Source organism: Cervus canadensis, chromosome 21 (assembly GCF_019320065.1).
Source record: "Cervus canadensis isolate Bull #8, Minnesota chromosome 21, ASM1932006v1, whole genome shotgun sequence".
Taxonomy (NCBI): Eukaryota; Metazoa; Chordata; class Mammalia; order Artiodactyla; family Cervidae; genus Cervus; species Cervus canadensis.
In genome coordinates this window covers 27,605,453-27,631,461 of record NC_057406.1, presented here as the reverse complement: position 1 = coordinate 27,631,461, position 26,009 = coordinate 27,605,453, and the positions used below count along the sequence as shown (strand labels likewise).

General features: G+C 38.3%; 1 protein-coding gene across 1 annotated transcript in view; it reads right to left on the bottom strand.

Annotated features, from left to right (window-relative positions):
- Positions 1-284: 284 nt before the first annotated feature.
- Positions 285-26,009, bottom strand: part of PIK3C2G (phosphatidylinositol-4-phosphate 3-kinase catalytic subunit type 2 gamma) — a 409,785-nt gene continuing 384,060 nt past the window's right edge. The window contains exons 32-33 of the mRNA XM_043441512.1: positions 11,618-11,743; positions 285-801 (exon numbers count right to left, since the gene is read on the bottom strand). Of these exons, the coding sequence (XP_043297447.1) occupies positions 649-801; positions 11,618-11,743 (279 nt within the window). The 3' untranslated portion in view covers positions 285-648. The remainder of the gene's footprint in view (positions 802-11,617; positions 11,744-26,009) is intronic.

The window sequence follows — 26,009 nt, the reverse complement described above, 5'->3', positions numbered from 1 at the left end:
TCAGGCATTTATGCTTGGTTTTTCTGTTAGAAAATAACTATTGTATTCTGCCAGAGCTTACTAATGCCTTCAATAAATATAAGATTACAAATGGATGTGTAGGTATATGTACTTAATTCAAAATTTTTTCCCCAATTATTTTTATTAGTTTGAGGCTAATTACTTTACAATATTGTAGTGGTTTTCGCCATACATTGACATGAATCAGCCAAGGATTTACATGTGTTCCCCATCCTGAACCCCCCTCCCTCTTCCCTCCCCATCCCAACCTGTTTCAGATATACTTAGGTATTGAAGTGATGAGATTTATTTGCTTGTCTTTTTTGAAAACTACATTAAAAGTATTGCTTTTAACTATAGGCACATAATTATAAAGTGAACGCATGTTTGATTTAAAAGATACACTAGAATGTCCTTTTATTATTTTACATATTGAATTTACACAATCAATTGGAGAAATGGTTCTAAGAAAACAATGAAATACACATAGAGAAAAAGTAACTAAAAACATTGATTCTGATTTCTTTTCTCTGTGTCCTTAATATACCACACTACCTTTGATTAAAAAAATTCCTGATCTTGTGATAGAGAGGCCCCAAAGTGAAAAAAATATGAGTAGTTAATGAAACTGTATGTTCAAAGCAATGCTCAAATTATACTGTTACCTAGTGGATACCATTTTTCTTCATTGAGCATGACACTGCAGAGTTGGATGTTAATTGCTCCTACAAATGTGGTTTTGCTCTTTACAATAAGCATTAAGACATGTCCTTGGAGCTCTGTGACTTCATCATATACTACCTGAAAAGGGAGAGAATTTTGAAAATATAAATCAGATATGCTTAAATGCATCTTTTAAAAATATTGCTTTTAACAAAATAATTGCATCTCATATTTTGTACCTTGGAATGGACAGGTTAATATTGTTATAATCTTTCATTTCTAACTCTTAATTCTGAAGACCTAAAGCTTCTGCTAACATGAAGGAGTTTAATGACAAAGTATTTCTTAAGAAGCTTAAAATTTACTCTGATTCCATTAATAATTGTCTATCCCAAATTTAATAAGACTGCAAATCATTCTCTAGGAAGAAATTTAAATACTTACCACCTTTAACTGTCCTTGAATTTATGTGCAGCATGGAGCCTTGAGCACTATTTTTCTTTGTTGAAGGCTAATGGGGAAATCAGACCAATCTCCATGATTTCCTTGTGTTAATTTAATGTAGTCCAACAATAGTTCCTTCTCCATGTGAAGCAGTCATACTATGGTTACTTTAATTTATTTAAAATTGTTTAATTTTTAGTTATGAAAATATATGCTCATTAAGTAAAATATGGGGATGAAACAGAAACGAATATAAAAGAAAGGAGATTTTTATATTTCTACCATTAGGAGATAATTATAGTTAACATTTTGATGTGCTTTTTGTTTTCTATATATAATCACTTTTTAGACTCTGAGCTATAATTATGCTGTGTGTACAGTTTTGTGTGTTTCTTCTTTTCATTTACTAGTCATATAACTATTTTTAAGGAGAGAGAACTATTCAACTGCAATTTATACTATCCAAGAAGTAAGTCATAGGCATTATCATTAGGTGCCTGCAGTGGTAAAAGAAACTTTGAAAAGTGCAGGATCAAGAAGTTAGTTATACATCATAAAAGGAGGAGATTGCTGTGTATAAACCCAACGTGGTTGCCAGGGAAACTCCTTATAACACATTTAGAGGAGTTTCATATGATGCCACAAATGTGCTTGCTTTTTATAGTGAGGCTACAAGATAGAAAGAAGTGCTTTCTGTGTATGCAAAGAAGAATCAGAGGAAACAAATTGAGAGGAAAGCCTTGAATCTTCTAGGAAGCCTGCTCAGTGTGTATGGATGTGATTTCCGGCCATCTTAAGTTATCAATGAAATTCCACTAAAGATGAATCTGCTAGCTGCTCTGAACACTGATTTACTTATCAAAAAAATAATAACTCAATTAAGGGACATGAGATACAATACAGGATGTTGATCCAGTCTATAGTATTTCTTGTGACAGCTCCTGGCTACCTACTCTTCTAGTATCTTGCTCCCATTCCAGGCAGGAGATTACCTTTTAAATTCTTGTGTGTGCATGCTAAGTCACTTCAGCTGTGTTCGACTCTTTGCGACCCCATGGACTGTAGCCTGTCAGACTCCTCTGTCCATGGGATTCTCAGGGCAGAACTGCTTATTCAAGTTATTCCACTTAATTTCTTGAGTTCCCCTGGCTAGTAAAAGATTTTAAGGGATGCCTTAAAAATTTCAAAGTCTTACCAATGTAATTCATCTTTAATGGCAAAGAGAAGTCTAACATGGACTCTGAATCACTCTTATCTCCTGAACACTTATCTTTCCAGGAATTCAGAGTAAGCTCCTTTTCCCCTTCTCTATGGTGGTTATTTTGAACTGTCTGAATTATCCTCTATTTTCCTTCCCACAACACATTCGGCAGATACACTCAATTCCTATTTTACAGAGGAAATAGACGAAGGGGCCCTCAAAGTGTATAAAGAAAAATGGAACAGCTCTGACCTTTAGGCCTTTGGAAAATCTGGTTTCAGAACACTGGGCATCTTATAAATTAGTGCTAAAAATGTAACTTTCTAAGAAACATATTAATGATACATATTTATTTAAATCTGTTGTCAACTATAGTTCTTCCTGTGTTTACAATGGGGTTACATCCTGATGGGCTTATAAACCCATGGTAAACTGAACAGGTGGTACTAGTGGTAGAACCTGCCTGCCCATGCCGGAGACGAAAGAGACCCAGGTTGGATCCCTGGGTTGGGACGATCCCCTGGAGGAGGGCATGGCAACCCACTCCAGTATTCTTGCCTGGGGAAATTCCATGGACAGAGGGGCCTAGCGGGCTACTGTCCATGAGGTTGCAGAGTTGGAGACAAATGAGCAACTGAGCACACACATGCTTAACCCATCGAATATCATAGCTTATCCTTATCTACCTTAAGTGCATTCAGGACACTTACATCAGCCCACAGTTAGGCAAAATCATCTAACACAAAGCCTCTTCTATAACAAAGTGTGTATGTCTCATGTAATTTATTGAGTATAGTACTGAAAGTGAAAAGCGGAATGGCTGGCTGGGTACAGAATGGCTGAGAGAGTATTGGTTGTTTACTCTCATGACTGAGAGCTGTGGCTCGCTGCCACGGCCCAGCATCAGGAGAGAATATTCTACCGCGTACTGATAACCTGGGAGAAGATCAGAATTTGAAGTACAGGTTCTACTGAATGCATACCGCTTTTGTAGCACTGTAAGTTCAGAAAATTTCAGGTTGAACCATCTCAAGTTAGGGGCCTTCTGAATGCACTTTCTTATTTGAATATGGTGATAATATTTACCTTTTAGCATTGTGAGGAAGAATAAAATGAGAGAATGAATATAATAAGCCTTGGTGCAGAACCTGGTACATAGTAAACACTAATGAATTATAACCAAAAAAGATCCATCAAATACAAAAAAAAAGAACAGTCATTTCTTGGTATTTTTGCCTTGAAAAGTGAAACTGTTAGTTGCTCAGTCATGGCCGACTCTTTGTGCCCCCGTGGACTGTAGCCCACCAGGCTCCTCTGTCCATGGAATTCTCCAGGCAAGGATACTGGAGTGGGGGCGATCCCCTTCTCCAGGGGATCTTCCCAACCAGGGATCAAACCTGGGTCTCCCTCATTGCAGGCAGATTCTATACCGGCTGAGCCACCAGGGAAGCCTATTTTACCTTAGCTGACTGGAAATAATAGTGGTAGACAAAATTGAGTTTCCAGCTATTTAGCAAGCTGAATTTCTCTAATACACGATGCTGGAAATTAATTGCCTTCCTGGTTAAAATACAAACATTTGCACTCCAAAGTTTATATTACTATGGATTTTTTTCTTATGCTTCATTATGTAAAAGCTACTTCTCTTGGAAGTGTTTTATAACGTGTAATCATTGCACATCATAGATGATATATACATATATTCTAATTGCTTTACTTCATCCATAATGTTATTTAAAAAATAAGCACTTTTTTCTTCAATGCAATGAATAATTAGTGTGTAATGCTAGAGATGTACACAGATGACTATATTCTTTGAGACTTATCACCAAATGATTTAATACGTATTCTGCCTTAATAATGCCCCAAAATGCACAGCTCTTTTAATTTCACTTTGTAGTACTTTTTACCCATAGGCATGTGTCAGGTCTTTACTGCCTTCTGACAAACACTGAATGTGTAAGTTTGACACTGTTACATCAAGTAGAACACTGTTTAGGGTAATTTAATATCTATTAACATATGCAAGCATTCACTGTGTCATTTGACACCAAGTTCTAGTAAATAATTCTAAAGAGTATTTGAATGATTGCAAGGGGAGGAAAATAGTAAGGAAACTGAATTGTGCTTAAGGCTGGTGAGAGGAGTGAAGAGGCAGGACTGTGAAAGGGAGAGTGAAAGCCAGAACTCTCAGGGTGAGCGAGGCAGGGGCAGCACAGAAAGTTTAGTGGGGTCAGTCAGAGCTCTGGAATCAGGCACTTCTGGACTTGAAATTTAGTTACCGAACCCTGATCAAAATATCTACCTCAAGGCCTCGGGGTCTTCCTCTACAAACAGAATTATCATTACTTTATGACTATGGAATGAGAGGATGTTACAGACAACAATAACCATTGCTTACTGAGTATACCACACACCTCATTCTATGCTAGATATTCATGCACATGCTGAATATTTTAAGGCACATAAACTACATAGAACATTCTTATTCTGTCCTTTCTAATATCGCCTCTATACTTTATAGTAGGATAATGTCTAAGAAAGGAATATAATGTCAGTTACTATATACAGGATGGATAAACCACAAGGCCTTACTGTGTAGCATATCAATATCCTGTCATAACCAGAATGGGAAAGAATATAAAAAAGAATGTCTGTGTATGTATAAATGAGTCACTTCAGAGATTGGCACAACACTATCAATCAATTATACTTCAATTAAAAATAAAAGAAATACAATGTGCAAAATACATGGACTATAACAGTATAATTCATTTTTAAAATTGAATCTGTACTTCTAATGAGTCATAAAAAAAATGATGGTTCTTAACCAGATAACAAAGAGAGCAGAGTAGAAAGGTCAGTGGTAGCAGAGTTAGCAGCCCACTCTGCTTCTGGAAGACGTGGAGGGCAGTTCTGGGGGCACTCCGACCCCAGCCCCACCCCATCCTGAGCCCAGTCGTGTCCACCGCAGGGCTCTGTACGTGAGAAGGGTTTTCAGGAAGGCGGCAGGCAGTCCTGTTGGGACCACTCTGGAGAGCATCAAGGTGATACACTTGGCCTTGTGTCAGAGCTTTAGTGTCTGAGGGGTGGATGCTGAAGGGACGCTTGGCAGTCGTCCTGACCCAGCCTCTCTCAGGTCTGAGGATTAGGGAGAAAGAGGCTTGTGAATAACACCTGGAAGAACTATTTTCCTGAAAAGCGTTTTGAAGTGATGCAATATGATATTCCCTTTGAATTCCGCTAAGAGGTTTATATAAGAAGAGGAGTGAAGTCGTTCTCTCCCACTCCCCAGACCTCTGCCTGGCTTTGGCAGTTTGAGAAATCCCAAAGTCCCTGATGTAGCAGCCCTCAGGAAGCAAACGGGAGAAGTTAAATACAAGGTCGATGCCATGTGATAATTACCAGGCTCCTCAGAAAACACATACAGTTGGCCCTCTGTAGCCATGGGCTCTGCAGTCATCGGCTCAATCAACCACATATCAAAAAATATTCAGGGAAAAAATTTCCAAAGTTCTAGAAAGCAAATTTGAATTGGTTGCCTACCAGCCACTATTTAAACAGCACATACATTGTATCAACTAGATATAGTTTAATGTAAATGGGAGGATGTGTGTAGGTTATATGTAAATATGCCATTTTATAGAAAGAACTTGGGCACCCGAGAATTTTGGTATGCTCGGGAGTCCCGGAGCTAACCTCCCCTGCAGATATGAAGGGATGAGGATGTCTGTATAAGGTGTTGCTAAGAAGCACAGAAATAATAGAGGGGACTTGGCACAGAGATGGGGGCCTACATCATAGCTGAAGGGGAGAGAAAGTAAAACCACAGTTAAAACCAGTGCCCTTTCTGGGGGTATTTCTTAGAAACATTCTTGTATTGATACAGACACAGCATAATGGGAGAAAAATTAAAATACTATAGTCTTACATGCTTACTGAATAAAGCAGGTAACAAATTAATAGGTAAAATATGATCCCATTTTTGTTAGAGAATGTGTCTGTTGAGAGAAAGAGACATAATTCAGAAAGAATACTTGTTAAAATATTAACAAGGGCTCCTAAAAAAGATAATGTAGTCTTTTTCTTCTCATGGCTTTCTCAATTCAACCACTTCCCTGCCAAGTTTGTTTATATGATGATTGTTACTATTAAGGCAGTCACTTACCCGTACATGAATTCATCTTCCTGCTCATTTGGATTATGTATGAGTTGGAGTTTGCTATGCATAGACTTATGGGCTTCCCAGGTGGTGCTGGGAGAAGGCAATGGCACCCCACTCCAGTCTCTTGCCTGGAAAATCCCATGGACGGAGGAGCCTGGTAGGCTGTGGTTCATGGGGTCGCTAAGAGTTGGATACGACTGATTGTCTTCACTTTCACTTTTCACTTTCACGCATTGGAGAAGGCAGTGGCAACCCACTCCAGTGTTCTTGCCTGGAGAATCCCAGGGCTGGGGGAGCCTGGTGGGCTGCCGTCTATGGGGTCGCACCGAGTTGGACACGACTGAATCGACTTAGCAGCAGCAGCAGCAGGTGGTGCTAGTGGTAAAGAATCCACCTGCCAATGCAGGAGGCTTATGAGATGTGGGTTCCATCCCTGGGTCAAGAAGATGCCCTGGAGGAGGGCATGGCAACCCACTCCAGTATCCTTGCCTGGAGAATCCCATGGACAGAGGAGCCTGGCAGGCTACAGCCCATTGGGTTGCAAACAGTTGGACGCAACTGAGCATGTACATATATCTCTAGTGGTTGACATCATGGCAAATAATAAAATGTTAAAGTATCTTTCCTTACTAAATTATACATATAGTTGAATATATATAAATGTTTGCTAGTTTTACATTTTTCCACATACACAAAAAGTGTCACTTATGGAATTACCCCAAATATTTAATTCCACAAATCTTTTTAGAAGTAGCTAAGTTTCAGAGATACTAAGAAAGATAAGACTTTTCCCTTGTCCTCAAGAAGTTTTCAGTGTACTAAAAAAAATAACTGTGTAGGACTGAACAAGAGATGGTAAGTGTGGTGTTAAGAGTCAGGGAAGGAAGAGTGGTTCACAGAGTCCATATTTGAGGGGAACCCCAAAGTTGGCAGAGAAGGGCAGGAGGGCGAACAACCTCATGAGCTCAGTCACAGAGGTCACGGGGATTACTCAGGGAATGACAAGCTGTCTGATGTGACTGGAGAATATGACTAAGTAAGGGGCAATGGAAGGCATGAGCAAGCAAATGTTCCTGACTTATTTTTGTCAAAGGTGAAAAAGACATTAAATGTAGGAAGAATTGCTTTTTCAGTGGATGGTACTGGAATAATTGGCATTCATAGGCAAAAAAAGTGAACCTTAACCTAAACCTCACACTTTATTCAAAAGTCAACTCAAAATGAATAATGGACTTAGCTGTAAAATATAAAATGATAAAATATTTAGAAAAAATACAGGAGAAAATCTTTAGGAAGTGCTAGGTGAAGAGTTCTTAGAATTGCCAGCAAATATGCAATCTATAAAAGAAAAACAATTGATGAATCAGATCTCATCAAGATTAAAAACTTTTACTTGTGAAAGACCCTGAGAAAAGGATGGAAGGTCAAGCTACAGACTGGGAGAAAATATTTGCAAACCACATACCTGACAAAGGTTATTGATAATATATAAGGAACCTCAAAAATCAATAGTAAACATAAGTAAAAATGCAGACTCTCTAATTAGAAAATGTACAAAGACACAAAGACATATTTCACCAAAGAAGATATACAGATGGTAAATGAGCACATGAAAAGAAATTGAAAGTGAAGTTGCTCAGTCGTGTCTGACTCTTTGCAACCCCATGGACTATAGCCTACAGCACTCCTCCATCCATGGGATTTTCCAGGCAAGAATACTGGAGTGGGTTGCCATTTCCTTCTCCACATTAGCTACTAGATACATGCAAATGAAAACCACAGTGAGCTATCACTCATTACCTTTCAAATGAACTAAAACTAAAAGTAGTGATATTTTTATTTGATAAAATAAAAATGATATCAAATGCTGGCAGAGATGCAGCGAAACTAGCACAAATACTGCATTGGGAGTGTAAAATGATGTAGAAAAAGAATATGACAATTTCTTGAAAAACTGTATATGGCATTATCATAATACCCCAGTAATTACATCTTGAGCATCTCTCTAGAGAAATTACAACTTATATTTACACAAAAATCTATACATCAGTGTTCAGAATAGCTTTGTATTGCAGTAGCCCCCAGCCAGAAACAACCCAAATGTCCTTTAATTGGTAAATAGTTAAACTTTCATACCTCCCTGCCATGACTACTACTCAGCAGTGAAAACAGTTGCTACATGCAGCTACTTGGATGGATCTCTCCTGAGATGTATAGTAAAAGAAAAAAGCCAACCTCAAAATGTTACAGACTGTATGATTCCATTTATATAACATTTGAAATGACAAAATTATAGACGTAGTGAATGTATTAAGAGTTGGGCGGGGAGTGTTAGAGTGGGAAGATTGACTGTGGCTTTAATAGGATAGCACCAGCATTTTGATAGAATAGCCTATACCGTGATTGATTGTAGTGATCACACAAACCTATATATGTGATATAAATGCATGGAACTAAATACACACATACATAAGAACACATGTAAAGTGAGAAATCCTAATAAGGTCAGTGGATTGTACCAATGTTAATTTCCTGATTATAATATTGTCAATAGACAGGCAAAGTGTTACCATTTTAGGAAAAGTGGTTGAAGGGTATTTGAATTCTCTCTATATTATTTCTTCCAAATGCTTGTGAATCTGCAATTATCTCAAAACAAAAATTTTTTTAAAGGTATATAAGGATGATATTGCTCCAGAGACAACTTTGGAAAATTACTGATTCAAATTTGAAGGGCTGTGAATGCCACACTTTGGATTTTGGATATTATCCAGTAGGTAGTAAGGAACATTTGGAAAAAGTTATGTAGGAGAGTAATAAAAATAAGTAGTTTTTGATACTTTAGATAGAGATTTGAGTGGTTTAACTGAAAAGTACAAGATGGACAGATAGGAAGCTATTATATTAGCCAAAGTTACGAGACCTTTCACCAGAGAAACAGTGATGGGACACAGAGGTGAAGATGGATTGAAGAGGCAGATGACTGCTCAAGGAAAACTGACAAAACTTAGGGATTAACTGGACTTGTGAGTGAGGAAGAGAGTGATGTCATTAGTATCTTCCCAGATGACAGTGGAGGGAAACCTGGTTTAAAAGGGCCTAGGAGGCATCCTAAAGGGGCTCTTTCTTTCTTTTTTTTTTTTAATTTTATTTATTTATTTTTTTATTATTATTATTTTTTTCCAGTGGGTTTTGTCATACATTGATATGAATCAGCCATGGATTTACATGGCTCTTTCTTTTTTAATTGGAGTATAATTGCTTTGGGCTTCCCTGGTGGCTCAGAAAGTGCTGTGGCATCTTTGTCTCTGTCTCGGGTCACTTGCTGTTAGAGAGGCCAGCACCATGTGGTGAAGAACATCAAGCACACATGTGGCTAACACCTGAGACCTCCTCCAGAGCCAGAGAAGAAGTGAGGCTAGGTGAGCATCTGAGTCAACTCAGAAAGGACTCTTGCAGCCCCAGTCAGTCCCTGGATCAGGAAGATCCCCTGGTGAAAGGAATGGCTATCCACTCCAGTACTCTTGCCTGGAGAATTCCATGGACAGAGGAGCCTGGCGGGCTTCAGTCCATGGGATTGCAAAGAGTCAGTCACAACTGAGTCACTAACACTTAACTTTTGTAATTGCTTTACAATGATGTGTTGATTTCTGCCGTACAATGTGAATTCATCTATAAGTATACATATATTCCCTTCATCTTCAGCTTTCCTCCCACCCTCCCTGATATCTCAGGGGCTTTTCAATAATCAGGTAAAAGTACAGGTTTAAAGGGCTTCCCCGGTGGCTCAGTGATAAAGAATCTGCCTTCCATCTGGAGACCTGGGTTCAATCCCTGGGCTGGGAAGATCCCCTGGAGGAGGGCATGGCAAATGACTCCAGAATTCTTTCCTGGAGAATCCCCGTGGACAGAACAGCCTGATGGGCTACAGTCTACTGGGTCACAAAGAGTCGGACACGACCGAGCATGCACACACAGGTTTAAAGCTTAGGAAAGAAGCCAGAGTTTGAGGAAATAATTGAGATGCAACCTTCAAGTAGGTAATAAATGAAAATCTGCAGATCCATAAGATCATTTTGAGTGTATATATCAAGAAGAGATGAGGTCACATCATGGAACTCCAGTAAATAAATATTTTCAGGGGAAGAATGGCAATGAAGGAAAATGAGAGAGTGATTAGAGAAAACAGAAGAGAATTAAGGAAGGGCAGAACTCAAGAAGCAAAAGGGAGGTGTCAAGAAAGAGGAAGCAGTTAAGTTAATAGAGTTGCTGTCTAACTGCTCAGGAGAGGACAGCCCGATGGATCACTGGACTGAACAATTAGGAGTCTTCTGGTGCCCTTTGAACAAAGCAGCATTGGTCAAGGTAGAATCCATGTTGCAAAGGATTAAAGGGTGAGAAGGAAGTGAGGAACAGAGAGCAGGAAATATGCCAAGTTTGCTAAAGTGTGGAGGTGATAGCAAGAGGAAAAAAAAAATTTGATGCTTTAGAAAGGCTGAGTTGAAGCCCTTTTTTTTTCCTTAAGATTTCAGAGTTGAGGAACTGGAAAGGTAAGCAAAGAATCAGGTGATCAAGGTACAGAGGAGATGGGAAAGGATGGAATCAAAAGAAAAATGTAGGGTTTGCCTGAGAAAGAATGAGAGGATCGGATGTTCAGATTGTATACTACAAAGGAATTAGAGAGCTATATATAATATAAATTAACTTTAATATAATGTGTGCTTTGTACTTGTTTATTTTTTTCAGTTTTTCAAAGGAGATTTTATAATGTTTATTGCTGTACAATAGATTAGACTATGATAAAGTTATCAGGTAAGGAAAACGAGGGAAAGAAAAGCTTGTTAGAGAAAATAAGATGGAGTCAAGGATAATGTTAGGAGGTGAAACAAATGCCATAAAGTCTTGGGCTCTTGCTGTAAGCTAGCCACAATTTGAAAATTGGTTCATAAGCACTTTGAAAGCTGTATTTTCCTATTTCTATAGCATCAAGAACAGTGAGTGGCACACAGTGGCTATTTTGGGAAACATCTTCCCTTTATGAAATAATGCTGCCAATTACTACAGATTTTCCATATTTCGTTGTGAAGCTGAAAAATGGTAAGAAAAAATACAAAGTGACGGGACAAGAGATGAATCATACTTACAATCTCATTGTAAGTGGGGTCGGTACATTTTGGAACAGATTTTGTTTTCCTCCTCCGGGCTTCACTGGGATATGGTAAAAGATAAAATTCAACATGTGCACTGGGCGCGGAGCCATCTGGGAGATGCTGCAAAGGAAAATGGTTATAAATATTAATGTGCATGGCTATCAAAGAAAACAAATACACGGCTACTAAATATCTAGACCAAAGACAGGATCAAGATTTATTACAGTCACTGTTTACCAGAAAAGAAGAGAACAATCAAAAGAAATACATCAGAGCTCAAAAGGAATCCCAAAATACAGTTTAAAGGAGTAAAACAGTCCATCTTAAATTAAGCCCCGTGTCAGAGAGCTACATTTAAAACTCCAGTAAGTATGAGTTACTTCAGTTTTTTGTAGTAAAAATGAAATTTGCATTTTTGACAGAAATGGTCAAGAGATGACTATAAGCCACTGGCTGAGGACCCAAGTGCCTCAGGGGACTGTACACCACTTGAAAATAAAAAAAAGAAAAAAATTCAAGTTTAACACCTAAAATAAGATGTAGAATTGAATGACATGTAAATGTATATTGCATAATATCATATTTTCAGATAGAATTTAATTAAAATATCAATTAGACCTACTTACAAGATTTTAAGGTAGTTATAATAACTTTATTATCTGAGTCAGGGGTTCCCAACCTCTGAGATCTAATGCCTGATGATCTAAGGTAGAGCTGATGTAATAATAATAGAAATAAAGTCCACAATAAATGTAATGTGCATGAATCATCCTGAAACCATCCCCCACTCCAGTCCGTGGAAAAATTGTCCTCCACAAAACCAGTCCTTGGTGCCAAAAATGTTGGGGAGCACTGATCTAAATTACCCTAAAATATATTGGATGATCCTTTCAAAATTGTCTTCTGTGGCACTCCCAAAGTTGCGTGAGTTCCGGCCTGATTGGTGGATCAATGATGCTAAATCTATAGCTCTCTGGACCCCCTCTCTCTAGCTTAGCCTAACAGCCTTCCTCCCCCTGAACTTCCCCAACTGGCTTCAGAATGTCTCCCTTTTTCAACCTTTCTTCTTATGAATATTTTTATTTCTTAATAAATTTGAAGACAGAGTATACTCTTAAAAGTTTGGAAACAACTGTACTTCAGAGAAATGGGTTCTATCTTTGTGACCAAATGGAGAGAAAATTGTACGAGAAGCTATGCATATCTCGCTAGATAAAATGAGAAATGTTTGTGTAATTTACATTTAAAGTGGATGATCTGAAAGTCACAATTGAGGAGTTTAAATGCTTATCTTGGTGAATACATCCTAACTACTAAATCAGTGGTTTTCAACAAATTCTGTGAATGACAATGACATTCACACATCAACATCCAGTGCCATCCCCAAGGTCATTAGCTTGAATTTTATATCGTTCTTTGACACTTAGAAAAGCATATTGGAAAGTAAGGAGAGTAAGGAAATATGATATACATTATTATAGGACTAACTTCTATTCTGTTCTAATTTACATAGTAAAAAATCTTGTCATTAGGAGAATCTGGGTCTTTATTATTATTCACAAATTAGATAAAATATATCTGAACACATGCACATGTCAAAATGATAAGATCATCAAAACTGCTGCTTTGGATGGTGCTCAAGATACCCTGCTCCACTCAAAACCATCCCCCAGGAGGAGCTCTGAAATTTGTCATTGACACAATGGAATTTTCTGTGACACAGAAAAACATTGCTATTAATATTTGAGAGAGCTGATTTTGTGTGTGTGTGTGTGTGTGTGTGTGTGTGTGTGTGTGAAAGAGAGAGAGAGAGAGGAATGAAGGCAGTGAAGTGTTTCTGCTCTGTGTAATTGTCTCTCTTTTCTACCACTGGGCTTGAGCATTCCATACCTATAATCACTGTATGTGTCATCTTAGCGGTGACATCTTAGAACTGTGGTTCTGGGAGAGGCTTTTTGGTTGCACTGTGGGCCCCCAAATTTCTCAGCCGTGTGACTCATTGGAAAAGACCCTAATCTGGGAAGGATTGGGGGCAGGAGGAGAAGGGGATGACAGAGGATGTGATGGCTGGATGGCATCACCAGTCGATGGACATGGGTTTGGGTGGACTCCGGGAGTTGGTGATGGACAGGAAGGCCTGGCATGCTGTGATTCATGGGGTCGCAAAGAATTGGGCACGACTGAGCAACTGAACTGAACTGAACTGAACTGTGGCTTTTGGTAGATAACTTCTCTGTGGATCAGTTTCCTAACGTCTTAAATGGGGCTAAAGGTGGCATTGATCTCAAAGTATTCAGAAGATTAAATAAAATAAACCATGTAATGTGAGTATGTTGATGCTGCTGCTAAGTCACTTCAGTTGTATCCAACTCTGTAACCCCACAGACGGCAGCCCACCAGGCTCCCCCATCCCTGGGATTCTCCAGGCAAGAACACTGGAGTGGGTTGCCATTTCCTTCTCCAGTGCATGAAAATGAAAAGTGAAAGTGAAGACGCGCAGTCGTGTCCCACTCTTAGTGCAGCCTACCAGGCTCCTCTGTCCATGGGATTTTCTAGGCAAGAGTACTGGAGTGGGTTGCCATTGCCTTCTCTGAATGTGAGTATAGTGCCTGAAATAGAGTAAGATTCAATAAATGCTTCCTACTATTTTTATTTTCTATAATTTGAATAAGAATACACTATATGCACGACTGAGCGACTGAACTGAACTGAACTGAACTGATATGCACTGATTGGACTAGATGGCCCTAATGTACTCTGACATTTGAGAGCAGGATTTCTCAACATTGGCACTATTGGCACTTGGGGCCAAGTGAGTCTTTGTTGTAGGGGGCTGTTGTGTGCCCTGAGGACATTTTAACAGCATCACTGACCTCTACCTACCAGGCTGCAGCAATACCATCCTCCTAGTTGTGACAGCAAAGATGACCCCAGACAGTGTTAAATGACCCCAGGGGGGCAAAGCTGACCCCAGTTGAGAACCACTGATATTGATGACTCTCAAATTGGAATCTGTAATTCAGCCTTCAGATTCCAGCTCTTCCTATGAAGAGCTCTACAAGTAGGTTATACTCTAACCAAAATCCATCTTCACTTTCCTCACTACTCCAAAATTGATTTTTTTTCAGCCTGTTGAAATTGTATTAAATGATGCAGTTTCATTTCTCCAATATCTCCAATATCTCCCTTGTCACTGATTTTCAAATCCTGGTATGTACCAAGATCAACATCATCCCTTTTTGCCTTAGTTCATTTGCCACCATAGATCTTTATTCCCTAACTTACCATTAGATTTTAATGACTTTTTTGTGTCCCGGTCTTCCCACTTCATTCCCTCATTTATTCTGTTTATCACTGATGTATTTAACCTTCCTGGAAACTGTTTTGACTGTGTCACTTTGCTTCTCAGAACGTTTCAAGGATTCCCCGCTGAGGGATAAGCTCCCAATCACGGAACAGAAAAAGTATTTTGTACACCAGCTTTTACCAGGCATTTACTAATTAAGGGTTTGGGCTTCTGTTTCCAGTTAGTGTCCTCGACAAGATCCTTGAATATCTTATTGTTTTCAGAATAATAGAACAATTTAAGTCAGAGATGCATTTGATCTGAGCAGCACAGTTAGCCTGTCCTTAGGAGCTGTAAATGCAGACATGGATTTCTCAAGTCTTTAAGAGAATCTTTTTTTCCGCTTAATGAATACGCTTAGAATGCAGGAGACCCTGGTTTGATTCCTGGATAGGGAGGATCCGCTGGAGAAGGGATAGGCCACTCACTCCAGTATTTTTGGCTTCCTTTGTGGCTCAGCTGATAAAGAATCCACCTGCATTGTGGGAGACCTGGGCTCCATCCCTGGATCGGGAAGATCTGGAGCAGAGAAAGGCTACCCACTCCAGTATTCTGGCCTGGAGAATTCCATGGACTGTAAAGTCCATGGGGTCGCAAAGAATTGGACGTGACTGAGCGACTGAACAACATAGCTGATTCACTTGGTTGTTCAGCAAAAACTAACACAACACTGTAAAGAAACTATATCCCAATTAAAAAATGAGAGAAAACGTCGACTGCAGGGTAAAGTAAATGTGTCTTGGGGTCTGCTTCCAAGGTCTGTCCTAGGGGTTTACCCTGAACGCAGAGCTATCTGAAGGGATTTCTCTGCTAGAACTGATCTTTTCATGCACACCACGGCATCAGGAATGTATCTGTTAAAGTCTGTTATGTTCAGTATCTTAATGTAGCTGCTCAGTCAGCTACATCATGACCCAGGGATGGAACCCAGGTCTCCCACATTGCAGGCAGATTCTCTACCGTCTGAACAGTATCTTAATGCTTCACTTCAAAACCTTTGACTTTATCTCATCTCATCTCTCAGATCCTGTTAGACAGTTAGATCCTTATGACCCTTTCTTACTCCTGTTTTTGCTCCAACTGGAGCTAGACTGTATTTGTAACATAACTACTTGCACTCTGTCTCAGAATGAATCCTTGGTCACCATTCTTCTCGGAGACTTGATCTCTAATTGCTGTCCTTTTCCTGAGACCTTGTTTACGCTTCTGTGATAGTCCTCTCAACCCTCCGGACTTCACTAACTCATTAAAAATCTCCTTGACAATAAGCACAGCAGGTTATTTAAGTCTGCTCCTAGGAGCTAATGATTATCCAACAATTTCTTGGGGGCCTAATAGATGGCGGAGTGTGAACTAAAGTCATATTTTTGCACTACATTCCTGTGCCCTCTTGCAACCACCAATATGTTTTCCTCTCCATGTCCTGCTGTGTGGAGTACATGGAAGAAACAGGAAGAGGTACATTCAGTTTAATTGAAGGAGTGCCTTATGGGGGACTTTGTGTAGGGGCAGGGGGATGGCCCCACATTAGCAGCAAGCACTCCCTGCAGAGGAAATAAATATGTCTCACACGTATTTACTATTTTTTCAAACATATGTAGGTGCTTTTGTTAACACAATTTTATTATTTAAAAGCATGGCTGCATTTATAGTAGTTTTAAACATTTTTTGTATTTTTTAGATATATCAGATAGCAAAAGGATTTCAATGACATCTGAGAAATCAAAAACATTTTTGCTTATCTAAAAAGAGGCTCCTCTAGTTGAAAAGATTAGAAACAAAAGTCTTAGGATATTCTTAGCTTTCACTGGTGGAAGAGCCTTCCTTCTCAACTGAAAAGTGAAATATAGGGGATTCTTAGCTTGGTTATTATTTTAAATTAGAAAAAAATATATATATATAAACATATATATTAGTGAATCTTTATTCACAATGTGTGTTTAGTCGCTCAGTCATGCCCGACTCTTTGCAACCCCCTGGACAGAAGCCCACCGGGCTCCTCTGTCCACGGGATTCTCCAGGCAAGAATACTGGAGTGGGTTGCCATGCCCTCCTCCAGGGGATCTTCCCAACCCAGGGACTGAACCCAGGTCTCCCACATTGCAGGCAGATTCTTTACCATCTGAGCCACCAGGGAAGCCCTTATTCACAATGTTGACTTCTAAATAATGTTGTTAACAGTTGTGTGAGTGTGCAACGTTGCTTTGGTCATGTCTGACTCTTTGTGACTCCATGGACTGTAGCCCATCAGGCTCCTCGCTTCACGGGGATTCTCCAGGCAAGAATACTGGAGTGGTTTGCCATGCCCTCCTCCAGGGGAATCTTCCCTACCCAGGGACTGAACCCAGGTCTCCCACATTGTAGGTGGATTCTTTACCATCTGAGCCGCCAGGGAAGCCCAGTGCCACCTAGGTAGCCCTGTTAATACTTAAACATGTCAAATTTCTGTCTTCATTTCTTGCCTTAGGTTGCACACAGCGCTTCAAATAGTTTTCAATGTTACTTTTGTATTTTTTGTGATCAGTGGATGAAAGTATCTTGAAAATATAATTTATCAATAGTAAGCATTAGTTTGTTGGTATAAAAAGAAAACAAAATATAAACTGTAAAGTAAATAAAACCATCTTCACATTGTAGGGCATGCCAGCAACTCTTCATATGAGTGTATGAAAAAGACTTTTATCTTTCATACACAGTAATAATAATAAGAGCTACCACATAGTGAATGTTTAATTTATTTAAAGCACTCTCTTAAAATAATCCTTGAGCTAGTATTGTCTTTATTTTATTCAGGAGGTTTCAATGTAAAGCCTATGCTTTTATCTACTACCCTGTAAGGTCTCTCTAAAAAGAATGTAAAGAAAACTGACAGATTCAAATTAAGAGCACTTCTAGATCAAATTTTCTTAGTTATGTGATGAAGGTACATGGTTTAAAAATATCAGACACTTTGGAAATGTCTGTAGATTAATTCAAAGTTTAATTGTATTTAATAGGTTATTATCTTTTTGATGAATAATTTATGAGAATTTTCCACCAAGTTTTTTTTTTTAACTTAAATGTTTCCAATCATAGGGTAATATAGGCATTGGTAGAAATCAACTGAAGATGATTAAAACAAGATAGGGCTATCAAAACCTGAGGTCTATGCCAGAAACAAAACAATGTAATAAAAAAGCATTTCCCTCATTTATGTGCCTGCCAAATGGCAATTTTGAAACTCAGGCTGGCCATCATGAAGAGGGTGTTTTTATAAAATGACAATGTACATTAAAAGTACAGGAGTACAATAAGAATGCTTGTGATGTATGGTTTGCGGTTTGCCTCAAAGAAGTGGTGGAATGGCTTTTCCAGTCTTTGTGTTAATTTGTATAAAATGGGATGATTTCAGGTCTTCGTGAATTCAATTAGGATGGTATTCTGCTTCACATCACATCAATTTAAGCCTTTAATAGAACTTATCATCAATAGGTGATTTCCAATAATTTTTTTAAAAAATCAAGCTACCGTATGTCTAGCACTTTGGATGTTCTGAGAGAGGACACAGAATAGTGATCAAAATAGTTTCTGCCTCCAAGGCAATAACCAACTCATTGGCATGATCATCTTGTATCATATATATATATATATATAATATATATGTATTTAATATATATAATATATATATATATATATTAATCCTCTACTTAATATAGTTAGCAACCAGACAAAAGTCACAGTCTAGTAGATAGAACTTCTTTTCTGACTCAGTACACATGGATTGAATTGCTTCTAAAAGTTCAGAATTCTAACTAAGGCTCCAGACTTTCACTGAAGTATCTTGTGAAGCTTAAAAGTTTTTCCATTTCTCAGTCTTAATAACATGTTACAAGTAAGCCATTAAATCTCATTTGCTTTTTACAGCCTACTCTACTGAAGAACTGTTTGAGTTAACTGGTAATTAAAATTTTTTTTACAGTTGCATTGAACCACTGTAGATGATTTCCAATTTCCAAAGCCTTAGCTTCTATCCACAGTGCAGAGGAAACTAAATACAAGTAAGAGACAGACTGTGTTTTGTTAGTGATTGCTGAGGAATTGTGATGAACAGATAAATACTGGAAGGTTAGCTTTATGATGTTATATTTGATAGGATGGGAGAAAAGGATGAACTATAAAAAGCAGAAACTAGTAACTTAGAGATAAAATGTAACAGTTTTTTTTTACCCATATACCTCAAATATTTGCCTTGATCATGTCCAACTAAACAGTTTTTATCATGATTTGAATAAAGAGAGATATATGATGTACAGGTGTCAATAATCTGAGTATTATGGCCAATATGCTAGATCAGATCATCAGGACTGAGTTATGAGGGGTTGGAATGATGAATTATATCTAACAAAGTTAAAAACAATAGACTGAATGTCAAGTTCTTCTTTTGGGCCTGGAAAACTCATTCTGCAAATCCAGGGTGTGAAATTCTTTTTGCTTTCCTTCATTGGAATAGGTATTTTTCTTTTGTTGCTGAAGGGCATATGCCATCTGCAGAATTCTAAATTGACATTCCTTTTTATTTTCCAATTCTGTTACATGTTCCCCTGTCTTTTAGCTTTGGTTATTTCTTGCCTACATTGTTTCATTCTTCTTCTACATGCCAAGTGTTCTTTTTCTCTAGCTCTTTCACAATTTTTTTCCCACTGTCTTTGGTTTTTAGCAGTTTGAGAATAATATATAAATGCATGCCTTTGTTTGAGCTTTTCTTTTTGGTACTCAATAAGGTACTTAAATTTATAAATGTATGCCTTTCACTAAACTTTTTAAGTTTTTGGCAATTATTTCTTCAAATATTTTTTTGCCTCAAACTCTTACTTCTGTCTTTGGAGTTCAGAAACAAATGTGACCTAATGTTAGATCTTTGAGTATTTTCCCACAGACCTCTAAAATTCTATTTTTCTTTTTCTAATCTTTTTTCTCCATGTTATTTAAATTGGATAATTTCCCTTGATCTATCTTCCGGTTCACTGACTCTCCCATCTTCTCCATTCTTCTCTTGAGTGCAAGATTTTTAATTTTAGATATTTTATATTTAAGTCCTTAAATTTATACTGGTACTTTTGAAATGAAGCTTATAATTAATAGACCATTAATAGAACAATATCAATATAACATTATATTAATTTTAGGGGTATAACATAATGATTTGATTATGATGTCTAGTTTACACCCATGACCATACAGGGTTAAATTTTTTCTTGTGATGGCAAGAACTTTTAAAATCTACTCTCCCCAACTTTCAAATATACAATACAGTATTATTAACTATAGTCAGCATGCTGTACACTGTTTCCTCAATGATTTATGTATTTTATAACTGGTGGATTATACTTTTTGATGCCCTTTATCCATTTCACCCCTTCCCTGACCTCTGGCAGTCACCAGTCTGTTCTCTGTATCTATAAGTTTGGTTTCATTTTGTCTAGATTCCACATACAAATGAAATCTGGTGGTGTTTGTCTTTCTCTGCCTGACTTGTTTTGCTAAGCACGGTGCCCTTAAAGTCCATCCATGATGTCACCAAAGACAAGATTTTATTCTTTTTATGGATGAGTAATATTCTATTGTATGACTATATACTTTCTTTATTCATTCATCCATTGATGGACACTCAGGTTGCCTTCACATCTTGTCTACAGCCAATAATGCTGCAGTAAACACAGAGGTACACATATCATTTTGAATTAGCATTTTCATTTTCTTTGAATAAATATTCAGAAGTAAAATTGCTAGATCACATGGTAGTTCTAGTTTCAATTTCTTCAGGAAACTTTGTCTTTTTTTTTTGGATAATAGCCATTCTATTTGTGAGGTGATATCTAACCATGATTTTGATTAGTATTTTCCTGATGATTAGTGATGTGGAATACCTTTTCAAATACCTATAGGCCATCTTTGGCCAAACAAAACAAGTATGTTTTCTTTAGGAAAATGTCTTTTCAGATTATCTGTCCAGTTTTCAATTTGCTTGTTTGGTTTTCTTGCTGAATTATATGAGGTCTCTGTATATTTTAGATATTAGTCTTTTACTAGATATCTGTTAATCATATATCTTACTCCCACTCAGTAAGCTGCCTTTTCATTTTGTTGATGGTTTTCCTTGCTGTGAACAAGCTTTGTAGATTGATATAGTCCCACTTGTTTATTTTTCCTTTTGTTGCCTTTATTTTTGGTTTCAATTCCAAAAATCATCAGTAAGATCAATGTCAGGGAGCCTTTTGCCAATGTTTCCTCCACCACCCCCCCCAGGTGTTTTATGGTTTCAAGTCTTACATTCAAGCCCTTAACATTTTGACTTAATATTTGTGTATGGTGTAAGATGGGCTGCCCTGGTGGCTGAGGTAAAGAATCCACCTGCCATCAGAAGAGACTCAGGTTCGATCCCTGGGTTGGGAAGATTTCCTGGAGAAGGAAATGGCAATCCACTCCACTATTCTTGCCTGCACAGAGGAGTCTGGCAGGCTATGGCCCACGGGGTGGCAAAAGAGACAGACACAACTTAGCGACTAAAGAACAACAACAGTATAAGATGGTGACTCAGTTCCTTTTTTTTTAAAGCATGTAGCTGTCCAGTTTTCCAAGCACCATTTATTAGACTGTTTTCCCCTATTGTATGTTTTAGGCTCATTTGCCATCAATTTGTTCTTTCTCAAGACTGTTTTGACTATTTGGGGTCTTTTGTGGTTCCATACAAATTTTAAGATTGTTTCTTCTGTTTCTATGGAAAGGCCATTGGGATATTGATAGAAAACTTATTCAATATTGATTGAATCTGTAGACCACTTTTTAGTATGGACATTTAATGTTAATTCTTCCAATTCATGAATATGGAATATTTTCCATTTACTTTTAATTCTTCAAATTTATTTTGGTATCTTATGACTTTTCTGTGTACAGGTCTTTCACCTCCTCGGTTAAATTTATTCCTAGGTATTTAATTCTTTTAAATGCAGTTATACTTGGGATTGTTATCTTAATTTCTCTTTCTGATTGTTCATTATTACTATAATCAGGTGATTTATATATATGTGTGTGTGTGTATTTTCTGCTTTTTGGAAGTTTGCTTCATGCCATTTTGATTTTAGGAAAAACCTCCATTATCACCTGTTTTTGCTAACTGAACAAAATCCAGATAATTTTCGCTTTTACAAGGAAAGGTGAAAAGTGAAGACAGCATTCAGTCTTTTTGGGGGGCAACAAACTGTTCATAGCAGTGCTCTCGTTGCTCAAGGTAGCGTGAACCCTGAACAGTGAGGCTGGTGCTGCCAAGCTCATTTCCCAAGAACTACACTCAGCACTTCAGTGTCAAGCTGCCATAGCTCGGACCTGTCTGTGAGCATGGGTGCTTTATCTTGATTTACTCTGTGAATTTGTTAGCAAGATGCAGCCTAAAGTAATTGCTTTTTCATTTTCGCCATTTTGGCTTACTAAAGATTTCATAGGAATGCCCTATTTTTGGATAGTGAGGGAAATTCAGTGATTTCGTATCCTGCAATTTTACTGAATTCATTTATTAATTCTAATGACTGTTTGAGAAGTGGTCAGGATTTTCTATATGTAATATCATGTCATCTATAAACAGGGACATTTTTACAACTTCCTTTCCAATTTGGATGCCTTTAATTTCTTTTTCTTACCTAACTGAATAAGAGTGGTGAGAGTGGGTATACTTGTCTCACTCTTGATTTTTGAGGAAAAGCTCTAAGATTTTTACCATTGAGTACAATGTTAGCTGCCCTCCCCCCACTACTGCCCCCCACAGTCCCTTTCATGGATCACAGCCTTGTCGTGGTGAAGGGGCTTGTGTGACTCATTGAAGCTATAAGCCATGCCATGCAGAGCCACCCAAGATGGACAGGTCATAGAGAAGAATTCTGACAAAATGTGGTCCACTGGAGGAAGAAATGGCAAGTCACTCTAATATTCTTGCCATGAGAACCCTATGAACAGTATGAAAAGGCAAAAAGATGTGAGACTGAAAATTGAGGCCCCAGCGTGGAAGGTGTCCAATATGCTACTGGGGAGGAACAGAGGGAAATTACTAATAGCTCTAGAAGGAATGAAGGCTGAGCCAAAGCAGAAACAAGGCCCAACTGTGGATGTATCTGGTGGTGACAGTAAAGTCCAATGATGTTAAGAACCATATTACATAGAAACGTGGAATGTTAGGTCCATGAATCAAGGTAAATTGGATATGGTCAAGTGGGAGATGGCAAGAGTGAATATTAACATCCTAGGAATCAGTGAACTTGAAGGGAAGGGAATGGGTGAATTTAATTCAGGTGACCCTTATATCTGCTACTGTGGGTAAGAATTCCTTAGAAGAAATGGAGTAGCCCTCAGGGTCAACAAAAGAGCCCAAAATGCAGTACTTGGGTGCAATCTCAAAAACCACAGAATGATCTCAGTTCATTTCCAAGGCAAACCATTCAAAATCATAGTAGTCCAAGTCTATGATCCAACCACTGATGCTGAAAAAGCTGAAGTTGAACAGTTCTATGAAGACCTAAAAGGCCTTCTAGAAGTAACACCCAAAAAAGATGTCCTTTTAATCACGGGGCATTGGAATGTGAAAGTCAAGAGATACCTGGAGTTATAAGCAAGTTTGGCTTTGGAGTACAAAATGAAGCAGGGCAAAGGCTAACAGTTCTGTAAAGAGAATACACTGGTCACAGCAAACACCCTTTTCCAACAACACAATAGACAACTGTACAAATGGTCAATACTGAAATCAGATTGATTATATTCTTTGCAGCCAAAGATGGAGAGATTCTATACAGTCAGCAAAAACAAGCCCTGGAGCTGACTGTGGCTCAGATCATCAGCTCTGTATTGCAAAATTTAGGCTTAAATTGAAGAAAGTAGGGAAAACTACTCGGCCATTCAGGTATGACCTTAATTAAATTCCTTGTGATTCTACATGAAGATGACGGATAGATTCAAGGAATTAGATTTGGTAGACAGAGTGCCTGAAGAACTTTGGACAGAGGTTCATGACATTATACAGGAGGCAGTGACCAAAACCATCCCAAAAAAACGTGATACAAAAAGGCAAAATGATTGCCCAAGGGGGCTTTACAAACAGCTGAGAAAAGAGAAGTGAAAAGCAAGGGATAAAAGGAAAGATATGCCCAATTGAATGCAGAGTTCCAGAGAACAGCAAGGAGAGATAAGAAGGCCTTCTTACATGAACAATGCAAAGAAATAAACGAAAGCAATTTCTTCAAGAAAATTAGAGATACCAAGGGAACATTTCATGCAAAGATGGGCACAATAAAGGACAGAAATGTTATGGACCTAACAGAAGCAGAAGATATTAAGAAGAAGTGGCAAGAATACACAAAAGAACTGTACCATAAAAGGTCTTAATGACCCAGATACCCACGATGGTGTGATCACTCACCTAAAGCCAGACATCCAGGAGTGTGAAGTCAAGTGGGCTTTAGTATGCATTACTAAGAACAAAGCTAGTGGAGGTGATGGAATTCCAGTTGGGCTATTTCAAATCCTAAAAGATGATGCTGTGAAGTTCTGCACTCAACATGCCAGCAAATTTGGAAAACTGAGCAGTGGTCACAGAACTGGAAAAGTTCAGTTTTTATTCCAATCCCAAAGAAAGGCAATGTCAAAGAATGCTCAAACTACCACACAATTGCACTCATCTCACATGCTAGGAAAATAATGCTTACAAATCTCCAAGCCAGGCTTCAACAGTACGTGAATCATGAATTTCCAGATGTTCAAGCTGGTTTTATAAAAGGCAGAGGAACCAGATATCAAATTTCCAGCATCCACTGGATCATTTTAAACGCAAGAGAATACCAGAAAAACATCTACTTCTCCTTTGTTGACTATGCCAAAGCCTCTGACTGTGTGGATCACAACAAACTGTGGAAAATTCTGAAAGAGATGGGAATAACAGACCACTTTACCTGTCTCCTGAGAAATCTGTATGCAGGTCAAGAAGCAACAGTTAGAACCAGACATGGAACAACAGACTGATTACAAATTGGGAAAGGAGTATGTCAAGGCTGTATATTGTCACCCGACTTATTTAACTTATATGCAGAGTACATCATGCAAAATGCCAGGCTGGATGAAGCACAAGCTGGAATCAAGATTGCAGGGAGAAATATCAATAACCTCAGATATGCAGATGACACCACCCTTTTGGCAGAAAGCAAAGAAAAACTTAAGAGCCTCTTGATGAAAGTGAAAGAGGAGACTGAAAAAGTTGGCTTAAAATTCAACATTCAGAAAATGGCATCTTGTCTCATCATTTCATGGCAAATAGATGGGGAAACAATGGAAACAGTGAGAGACTTTATTTTCTTGGGCTCTAAGATCACTGCAGATGGTGACTGCAACCATGAAATTAAAAGACGCTTGCTCCTTGGAAGAAAAGCTATGACCAACCTAGACAGCATATTAAAAAGCAGAGACAATCACTTTGCCAACAAAGGTCTGTCTTGTTAAAGCTATGGTCTTTCCAGTAGTCATGTATGGATGTGAGAGTTGGAATATAAAGAAAACTGAGCCCCGAAGAATTGATGCTTTTGAACTGTGGTGTTGAAGACTCTTGAGAGTCCCTTGAACTACAAGGAGATCCAACCAGTCAATCCTAAAAGAAATCAACCCTGAATATTCATTGGAAGGACTGATTGTGAAGCTGAAACTCCTGTACCTTGGCCACCTGTTGTGAAGAGTTTACTCATTGGAAAAGACCCTGATGCGAGGAAAGATTGAGGACAGGAGGAGTAGTGGGCAACAGAAGATGAAATAGTTGGATGGCATCATCAACTCAATCGATGTGAGTTTGAGCAAACTCAGGGAGATAGTGAAGGACAGGGAAGCCTGGCCTGCTGCATCCATGAGGTCACAAAGAGTTGGACAGGACTTAGCAACTGAACTACAACATAGTTTGTTTCTTTAAGTAATAATTAGTGATCTTTGAGGGTCAATTTTTTGGTTAAAAAGTCATGAAACACAGTAAGTTACGTATAT